This window comes from Pteronotus mesoamericanus, unplaced genomic scaffold, assembly GCF_021234165.1.
Source record: "Pteronotus mesoamericanus isolate MK-2021 breed Mesoamerican mustached bat unplaced genomic scaffold, CSHL_Meso_final contig_90, whole genome shotgun sequence".
In the NCBI taxonomy this organism is placed as follows: domain Eukaryota; kingdom Metazoa; phylum Chordata; class Mammalia; order Chiroptera; family Mormoopidae; genus Pteronotus; species Pteronotus mesoamericanus.
In genome coordinates, this window is record NW_026555277.1 from 19,323,436 (window position 1) to 19,334,170 (window position 10,735).

The 10,735-nt window shown below is 45.5% G+C and overlaps 1 protein-coding gene across 1 annotated transcript in view; it reads right to left on the reverse strand.

Annotated features, from left to right (window-relative positions):
* Positions 1 to 9,727, reverse strand: part of PARD3B (par-3 family cell polarity regulator beta) — a 943,196-nt gene extending 933,469 nt beyond the window's left edge. Inside the window, exon 1 of the mRNA XM_054585774.1 lies at positions 9,078 to 9,727. Within this exon, the coding sequence (XP_054441749.1) occupies positions 9,078 to 9,197 (120 nt within the window). The 5' untranslated portion in view covers positions 9,198 to 9,727. The remainder of the gene's footprint in view (positions 1 to 9,077) is intronic.
* Positions 9,728 to 10,735: the final 1,008 nt, after the last annotated feature.

Genomic DNA, 10,735 nt, shown 5'->3' on the forward strand with positions numbered 1-10,735 from the left:
CCTTCATGAAGCAGAAACATGATGGTCCTCTTTTGAAAATTCAGAACTACAGAGCACTCAGTCTCAAAAACAAGACAAGTGAGTCAACCTGTCAGAATTTAAAGCTATTATTTAACACAATCAATGTGGCAGATATAAAAGGCCACTAAACCACTGCCTGCCGCAAATGTAGATAGGATGAAGCATTTAAATGTAATCAAGAGAAAAGTTGCATTTAGTCTTTCTTTTTTAAAAAAAAAAAAAAAAAAAAAGAGAGAGAAAACCCATACCCACTATAAAGATTCCAAACTTGCAAAACATTACGTTGAATACAAGGCCAGTCTCATTGTTATGGGGGCAGGGAGGGGGCAGGGGAATGGCACGAAATTTAATATAATTTAACAAGCATTTATGGTATTCATGCTCTATCATCGGGTACCATGCTCAAAACAGGATAGAAAAATAAAAACGACCCACTTTTTGTCCTTGAGTATGTCACAGTACAGCAAGGAAGACACAAGACTGCAGCGTGTGGCAGCGCCCGGAGAGTTGCCCCCTGTGTCCAAGCAGACTGCCTTCCCAAGCCCATACATCGAGGTGGGGCACACGGCTAGTCTCCCCAGTGGAATGCCAGCAGGAGTGATGTCTGCCACTTCCAGGCCGACCCCAAATCTCCTGTGGCCTCCTCCACACCCTCTATATTCACCAGACAGCACAGCGCAGATCTACAGAAACCCTCACGGTCAAAGGGAAAGGCAGGTAGGAGATTGTGTGGGTCAGAGCCTCACCTCCCACCCAGAAGGAAAACCCTTTGCTGTGATGGCAGCTGGCATTGAGGCGTGTCTGTTAAGTTCGTACGCCCTGGCTAATACACGGGAATGGGAGAGGTAGTGTCCAAAATGAAGCACAAGCATGGGGGCTCTGGGCACACAGAACGAGGGAAAAGGGAGGGAGGAGATTTTTAAGGAGGCGGAAAATGGAACCTCATCTTGAGAGATGGGCAGGATTTACCTGGGGCAAGGGAAAGTGTGAGAGAACACTAAATTGCATGTAGTTATTTAAAGGGGATAAAGGGATAAAGTACTAGATAGGTAAGCAAGGTTTGGGTTTTCACCTAAAAGCAATGGAGAGCCACTTAAACATTCCCAGCAGTACTCTAGACATGATCAGATTTGTGGCTGTAAGGCCGTAGCTGGAAAATGCTTTGGAGGAGTTGGGAGCTAGTAGAGGCAGAAAGGTCAGTTAGGGGTCGGCTGCAGTTCTGCACAGTAGAAATGAGAAATGTCATGGCTTGGGGTTGGAGGCAGATCTAAGAGATGTCACCTGAAACCGAAGGGACCTTCTGACCAAACTAGAATATAAGGGAAGAGAGGTTACCAAGGAATGAAGAATTTCCGGGTTTCTGAATTAGACCACCAAGTGAATGATGGCACCAGAAATGAAGAATGGGGACCAGCAGATTTACAGAGAATAGTCTGGACTTAAACCAAATAGGGAATATCAAGTGGATAAAGTCCAGAGGCAGCTGGATATTGGGATCCATAGTAAGTTCAGTGGTGGAGGTGTGTATTTAGGGATAGCTGAAGCTGTGAAATAAATGAGATCCCACTAAGAGCAAGGCCAAAAAGAATCCTAATGTACCAGCACACAAGGAAATAGAGAATTTAGGGAGAATCTGCAAAGACTGAGTAGACACATGTTTTAAAATCCTGGAAAGTTCATAGGTAGAGAGAGTTTTAAAAGTTTACTAAAAATTAGGACTGAGCCTTGGCCGGTGTGCCTCAGTGGATAGAGTGCTGGCCTGTGAACCAAAGGGCCACCAGTTCAATTCCCAGTCAGGGCAAATGCCTGGGTTGTGGTCCAGGTCCCTGATAGCGGGTGCACACGAAGCAACCACACATGCTGTTTCTCTCCCTCTTCCTCTCTCCTATCCCCTCTCTCTAAAAATAAATAAATAAATAAATAAATAAATAAATAAATAAATCCACACACAAGAATCAAGCTTAAAAAAAAAAAATTAGGACTGAAAACCATGGGTTTTAGGTACCAGATCTTGATCATCTTTTTGAGAGCAGCGGAGCTGAGGAAGGTGTGAGAACCAGGGACCTGGGGTAATCAAGTGGGTGATGAGGCCTTAACAGAAGAGTCTAATTTTCTAAAACCCTCTCCATTGTTTAAGCTCATTTAAATACCTTTAGACTCGTGCACACTGAGTAGAACGTGAATGTGTTTGTAATAAAACCAAAACTACATTAAGGATGCATGAAAATACTTCAGAGTGGCACCCAAGGGCCGTCACAGTCTGGTCCCAGTTAGTCTGAGAGCCGCCACTCCTCCCCGGCCTCTGCTCCGTTCTTCACGACTCTGTCAACCAGCTGATGCCTTCTCACTCTACTCCCTCCACCTGGGATGCCTCACCCACTTTCTATCTGGCAGATTCCTCACCATGGTTCAGCACAGCCTCAACGTCTTCTGTCTCAAACAGCATTCCTTACCTACACCATATCCCAGCAAACACGCCACCAGCTCATTCACATGTGTGCCTCATCCCTCCAAAGGCTGTGAAACTCATCAGAACCAGCAACAGTGACTGATGAACCTTCATAGTTTTATCACCAACGCTGGCTTTGTGCCCAGTTACATTCATGGACCTTCAAAGAACTAAACTTCCTATTACTCAGCTTCTTGTGTAAGCCTCTCCCTTGAATCTAGGCTGAACCTGTTACGTGCTTTGACTAATAGGACACGGTAGAATACACCATGACAGATGAGTTGCAGGTCTAAGCCTTAAGAACACCTGGCAGCTTCCACTTTTGCACTCTTGGGAGCCCTCAACTATCATGAAAGAAGTCTCACTATCCTGCTGAAGGAACTATGGGAAGAGGCCACATGAAGATGATCAGGTGCTAAAATTACATGGAAGAGAACACAGGAACCCAGCTGCCAGCACGAACCAAGCCTCCAGACATGTGCCGCAGGCAAGCCATTACAGCCAACCCCCAGCTACTGAAACTGCCCTAGCTGAGCCACTGGTTTCAGGTGATGTCTCTTAGACCTGCTTCAGGTGAAGGGAGATGCCAATCTTGAATATTCTAGACCTAGCAAACATCACCCCGAACCCTCTCCATGTATTGCTGGGTATTATTGTAAGCCACTACATCTTGGGGTAGCTTGTAATGGAGATAAGTACAACGAATGGTAGTAAGAGAACAATTTACTCAACAAGAAACTCATCAACAGCCTACTACGTACCAAGCACTTTTACAGGAGCTAGGGGTTCAACAATGAACAAAACAGACACAGATCTTTGCTTTTATTGAACTAACTTCCTAGTGGGGAGACAAAGACCGCTAGAAAAAACTAGAATTGGTTTTTAAAACCAATAAATATGGTTTTAAAAAGCAGCATGGTAGTTCTGTGGAGAAAAATAAAGCAGAAAAGAGCAATACAGAGAGTGGCTGGAGGGGTTGTAATTATAAATAGTGTGGTCAGGAAAGTTTCATGGAGCAGGGAACAATCTTTTAAGCTAGGAAAGATAAGGGGGTCATACAGGTGGATTACTGTGGGCAAATATTTCAAGCAGAGAGAAGAGCACATATGGTAGAGCCTGTCTGGCATGTTTGAGTGACAGCCAAGGCATCAGTGTGCATGATGGAGAGCGAGACGGGTGGAAGCGAGGTCTGAATGGTAAGAAATAGTATCTCGTAGTCCCCAAGACAGCCCAGGCTCAGGGTTTCACTAGGAGGACGCACAGGACCCAGAATAGAGCCATTCTCACAGCCATGATTTATTCAGGGAAAAGGAGAGAAAGCAAAAGTAGGAAAGGGACAAGGCACGTGGGTGAAGTCTGGAGGAAACTGGGTGTAAGCTCCCACAGGTCCTCTCACGGTGGACCCACCCCCTGCAAGCCAGGGGTTTTGGCAACACATGTGAAATGTTGTTTACCAGGGAGGCTCATTAGAGACTCAGCATCTGAGGTTTTCACCAGGGGCTGATGACATAGATCCCTCCTCTACCTAGCATCCACAAAAATCTCAGACCTCCAAACCGTATTGCTTACATAAATGAGTTTGTCAAAATGAGTCATTCTCTTTAGGGAATGGTGGGAACCCTCCACAAATCTAAGTTCCCAGATGCCAGGAAAGGGCTAGCTTTGCAGGTAGGCCTTTGGCTAGCAGTGCAGGGGCAGCTAACTTTTTCCTGCACGGGTAGCCAGATCACGCAGCACTTTACAGGCCATCTGAAAGAGCTGAATAGAAGAATGAATGTCATGACACCTGACTGGAATTTTAAATGATCATTCTAGCTTTTGTCTTGAGAAGAGATTGTAGCAGGGGGCATAAATAGAAAAACTAAAGTCCATGGGGGCGGGGGGTGGGGGGAAGCAAGCCCTAGCATGCTAACAGAAAAGCTAGAGAAAAGTGGTCAAATTCTAGATATATTGTGATAATAAAGTCAATAATATTTGCATATTGACTGTATATCTATCATAAGAGGAAAAGCGTAGTCAAGGGTTATTACAAGGATTTCTGGCCCCAGCAACTAGAAGGACAGTATCATCATTTAATGAGATGGGAAGCCTGCGGGAGGGATGGATCTGGAGTAGGTGATCCGGAGTTCAATCTGGGGCATGCTAAGTGTAAGGTGTTTCCTTAACATCCCAGCAAAAGTGTCCAGGAATCTTCTATATGGGAATCTGGAGTTCAGAGGAGAGATCTGGAGTGTCACTAAAGAGGTGATACTAGGAGCCATAGTGCTAGATGAGCTCATCCAAAAATATCTAAATCTCACTGAAAATGCCCAGAGCTTTGTTCACCACTCCTTGGTGGCCCAACTTCCTCCCAATATCAAAAATGGAGGATATATACCTCAGGCTGGTGCATCTCAGGCTCAGACTTCAACTTGTTCTATAGCTCACCTGGGTTTTGCTTATGTTTAAGTACAGGATTTAAGATTTTTAAAGGCTCTCTCTACTACCTGTGGATACAAAACAGTAGTAAATAAAGATCCCTTTCCAATGACAAACTTCTCCACAGAACAGACAGCAACGTCTATAAGCAAGTCAGGTTAAGGACTGCCAAGAATCTGAGCTTTGTTTGCAAAGACAGCTGAGAGACATCAGCAGAAGTGCTTGGGACCTGAACTGTCCATTAAGGTAAGCCACTTGTGACTATTTAAGTTGGTTAAAATTTAAAATTTAGTTCCTCCATAGCACTAGCCACTTTTCAAGTATTTAATAGCTATCCATGGCTAGAGGCTGCCCTATTGGAAAACACAGACAGAGAACATTTCCATCATCACAGAAAGTTCTGTTGGGCTGAACTGCTTTAGACTTTTCAAGAGAGGCCTGAAGTTCTGCATTTTAATACACCCCTTAGATGATTTTAATAATCAATCACCTCAGCAAACAGTCTCATTAAAACCTGCGATTATCATTTGTCCAACTTCCGGAAGGAGGAACTGTGACACACATACCCTGGGAATGAACACTGGGTTGGCTAAGCCATTTGAGCACAGTTCTCCAAGCCACAAAACAGGGCTGTGATAATCCCAACCCTGGCTGGGTATTAGAATCCCCGAGAATGTTTTTTTAAATACCTATATCCAGGCTCCACTCCAAACTCAGTGACTGAGAATCTTGGAGAAAGGAACTCAGGCATTTGTATTATTTAAAATGTTAAACGTTAAAATTAAAGGTGACTAATAATCAGTAGGGGCTGAGCCCCTGTAGGATACGGCTCGGTTACCCCTTCACCTGTGACACAGAATTTTGATGATAAATTAAACTAATTACTCAGTGATCCCCACCTTGACTATTTAAGACGACAATCTCCTCTCCACTAACTACTTAACTAAACTGGATTTAGAGCCCAGGACACTGACAGACTACCAGAATCCAAAGACAAGGGATCCCATAATTCTCGCCCATGAGTCAGCTCGCCTCCCCACTAGAGTTCATGGAACGGGAGGGCATGGAGAGGCAGCAGAAATGTCCACAACGCAGATTTCAGAGCATAATTAAAGCTTTCTCAGCTTCTTCAGCATCCTATCTACTTCTGGCCTTATCCGATGCTGATTCAGCTGGTCCCATACATTCCACAAATTCCAGTCTTCTGTTTCTTCTCAGCAAGAGGTGGCTACTTCTCTGATGCTGCCCACAAAATCCAGAATAGCCTCCTTGGCATCCACTTGCCCTCCAAACTTTAGAAACCTTGAATCTATCCTCAATCGTGAAATCTGACTTTCTCCCATCTAAATTATTCAGGGCCCCAGAAGAAACCGACTTAACTTACATTCAGTTCCCGCCAAATTTGTTCTCTCGTCAGCACTCTCTACCTGCATGCCTAAGAGGAACATTTTTCACACTTGATTTGCAAATCCTGCAATATTTGCCTCAGATCTGCACTGCAACAGATAATCGAGAAGAACGGTGGATGTCCCACCTCTCCGCAAGAAACAAAATTGCTATTGTTATGTTGTTGTAGCAGTTTGCAGATGGAATTTTCTTTTTAAAACCAACTGTAAAAAATAAACAAGGTGGGGAAATTCCAATGCATAATAACCTACTGGGCTGTGCAGTTCATGACAGCAAAAGGAACTGGGTTCAAATCCCGACTGCACTGTGTACTCGTCGCATCTCCGTCTCTTTCCCCCTCTCTGTAAAACGGGAAGAGCAGTACCCACCCTGGTGGAGTAAGTCATTTAACGCATGTAAGGCTTCTAGAACAGTGCCTGGACAGTGGAAGCACAAGTCATGTTAGTTGTTATTATTGCATGCAGGGTTTTAAACCTTACTGTTTAGGGAAACAAGCCTTTTAAATTGCTTTTACTGATTTAAAGAAATGAACTTATGACAAATTGTTTTTCAAATTGAATTTTGACATTTCTGGGTTTTTCCCATTATTTTCTAAATTCAGTGGATAAAAGCATGGAATTTGTCAGAGTTCTTTCTTGACATTTTAGTTCCATTAGGAATCCCATTTAATATTAGTTAGGCTTTATTATGATTACAATATTATTTAAAATGAAACTATGGGAGAGAAATATTTGGGGAAGGGAAAATATCACCTGCCACATATTAAATTGAGATTTTAAAAGCCAAAGAAGGGAGGGAGAATTTATAAGCTGCAGGTGACCTTTATATATTAGTGAATGTGGCATTTAAATGTAAACAGAAAAATGTAATGTCTGGTAATAATAGTAAACTGGATCAATACAATTACATTATGGGTTCTGTGATATTATAAATTATGCTTTCAGTCCAGAAATATCAATAGCTTTTTAACACCTTTTAAGATTAAATTATAATAGATTAAATATTGTCTAGTTAGTTCCCTGTGTGTTCTTTATAAGCTTACAGCTTACTTCTATTACTTAGCTACATGTACTAAACTAAATGTATATGATTTTACGGCATAAATTATTTTTAATAATGAGTTGAAAATAAAGTAATTCATCATTTCATTAAGACAATCTTTCAATAAGATCTACTTTAATAATTAGTCTAGAATAATGTTGTAACTATTAACCTTAGCTTACTTTCAGAAGTTAATAAAATATGACTTCAAAGACGATTGGTTACATGTGTAAATCTCAGTTTAACTGAATTATACAATGTAAACAGTGTAACTGAATTACACAATGTTAAAATAGCATAAACATTGTTACACTGTTGTAACAATGAAAAAAGCATTGAGGTGGATACTTATATAGTTTTATAGGCCTCTTTGTTTATTTTCCCTGCTCTACCTCAATTCTATTAGCAAAGAGTTCAGCTTTGGATACTCTATTTAATACATTTACAGACTTCTCACCAAACAGTGCTCAAATGTTTCACTGATCAAGGCAACAAACATGTATTTGTCCAGAGTAAAAAAAAAAATTGTGTATAATTTTTAGTGGAAGCACAGAAGGTGGAGAGATTTTTCTTAAATGCCCAAATTATATATTTGGAAGAAACAAATTTATTTTTATACTTTGGGTTACCTGTAAGACATTAAAAGAAATTACATTTTCCCATCATTAAACTGGTCAATACACTATTTCTACAGTCCTCACAATGTGAAAACAAATACTGAAAGAACAACTGGCCTCTAAAGCAAGGGTTTACGATGTGCCTGTTTCAGGAGGGTTTGGGGCATACAAGATGTTCTGTTTGAATGCCTTCGATGCTGTCTTCCCCACTGAATACACAGAAGCCCAGCGTGTTACCCAAACACCTCAAGAGTTCTAGTGTCCAGCTAAGTCTTTCTGAGCGTGCATTCCACACTAAAAAACACTCTTCCTGAGCGTCACTGAAGTTTTATTTGTTTCCGAGTTCAGGGACAGTTAGGGACACTCTTAGTCTTCATTTCAATAGTCATCCAGGACAAGACACAGACCACATACGTAGTAATGCTCATGAAATGTGTAGCCTTAAGCTATAAACTCTTGAAATGTAGACTGGTTGGTGTAAGCAAAGAGCATCTTTCCACCAAGTTCCTGCCCAGTCAATCAGGGAGGACAGCTCACGAGGAATTTCACGAGGTTGAAATTCCAAGGGCCCCATCAGTTAACTTCCCAGTAAGTTACTTGCATCAATCAACTTCTAAACTCCAAAGAGCCAAGTGTGGCAGGACTTAGTGGGTCGAAAATCACACCTCACGTCAGCAGCACCTTCAAGAGTTCCCTTGAAAAGTGCTTGCTCCCTCAAACAACTTTTAAAGCAGTGCTTCTCAAACTCCAATGTTCTTTCAAATCACCTGCGAACTTGCTTAAAAACGGATTGACTCAGTGAACTTGGATCAGGGTGCCAGATTGTTCATTTCTAATCAACCCCCAAGTGATTCCCATGCTGAGGTTTCTACCACCACCCTTTGAGAGGCAAGGCCCACAAACTCCCAAGGACATTCAGTTCACTTATATCAGCAACATTCAAAAGTTGTGGCCACAGGTAGTGACAAATCAAGTTGCCTGGGTGTTCTGCGTCCCCTGACAGTCGCCACCAGGTCCTCCGGGCACCTGGCAGGTGCCTCGCCCTCTGAGCGCTCGCGGGTATACTGCCCCGCAGCTGCGCCCCCCTTCTCCCGCCCCGCGCGCGCCCCCAGCGCCGCGCTCACCTTCTCCCGGGTCTTCAGGTACCGCTGCAGCGCCTGCTGCGTGAGCTCCCGGACACGCAGCTGGCCCTCCTTGCAGGGCACCACGATGCCGGTCCTGCCAAAGCACACGGTCACTTTCATCCTGGCCCCCGGCGACCACGCTGGGCCTGGCCGAACAGGTGTCTGGCTCCGCGGGTGCAGCCCCCACTCTCGGGGGACGCGCGGCGCGGGCAGGCCCGGAGACCAGGGGAGCCTCTCTCCGGCGCCCCCTCAGGGCCCGGGGCTCGCAGCAGCGCCCCTTCCCCCCAGGGAGGCGGCCACCGGGGGGCGGGAATCTAGGGTGGGGGAGGCAGCGGGAAGGGCTACCTCCCAGGTGGCCGCGGACGGAGGGGTGGGGGGCCGGACGCGGCGGCACCGCGACTGGGCTCCTCCTCCTGCTCTTGCTGCTGCTCGGGCCCGGCCGAAGCGGCTGCTCCGCGCGCACCAAAGCGAAACTGCCGGCCCGGCCCAGCCCTGGCCCTGGTCCTGGCACTGGCGGCGGCGGCGGGGTCGGGCCCAGGCCCCGGGCTGGAGTGGGCGGTGGCGGCGGCGCGCGGGGCCGGAGTTGGGAGGAAACTTTTGCGCCGGTCCCAACTCCTCCGCGGCGCGCGGCGCTCTGTGCTCCCGCGGCCCCCGGGCCGGCCTGGGCCCGGCTCTTAAAGGGGCCGCGGCGCTCCCCGGCCCCGCAGTTCACTCGGCGGCGCGGAGCCGGGACCGCGCCGGCGGTAACTGGAGCCCGGGAGCCTGGTCCCCTCACTGGGTCTCTCCCTGGCTCTGTCCCTCCGGCACACACATTGGAGCTCTGGGGAATTGTAACGGGACCTGAGAGCTACCCACTGGGGGATTGAAACCGGATCTCATAGAGCACGCTTGAGGGAATAGCTAGGAGACTGCAGAGCTACACCCTCAAAATGAGGGGATTGGAGCCAGATTCAAGGAGAACCCGGGAGCAGGTGCTTCTTGGCACGCCCACCCAAACACCTCAAGGAGTGGCTGCTCACAGGTACTGAGCTGCAGGCATGGCCAAAGGGCCTGTTAGGAGTTTGTCTTAAGCACGACATCTCATCTGCCCTCTGGAGCCCTGAGATCGCTAAACGGAAGGGATTGTTGAAGGTAACGTGGCAGTTAAATCATTCCTTTTACAGAGGAAGACACTGAGTGGTCCCCACAGAAGTCACATCCCAGATCCAGATATGATCACCTAGGCTTACATGTATTCTTCCGAAATGTGCCTCCGGTTTATTTTTATTTTTGACGGGAAAAACAATTTTAAAAAACGAGGTTCATGATTTGGAAGACGTGTATCCATCATCAGCTGAAAGAGGCGTACCTGGAAAAAAAATTCAACAAATAGCACCTGCATCATAATCAGCTCACACACATCAGATGAGCTCCTTTGAGCCTAACATCAACCTTATAAAGTAAATATTTTCCTATTTTGTGATTCAAGAACAGTGCTCAGTGAGGTTAAGGGACTGAGCTGAACGTGTAGTTAGTTATGCTGAAAGGAAATCAGCGGAACTGATTCTTCCGATGCTGAATTTCTGGTCCCCCCAAGGGGTTTTCTCAGCAATCAGGTTCACCCAAAATAACCCTCGGGGCTACAGCATGTGTTTCTCTACAAAAGGGTTTGTTCCTCT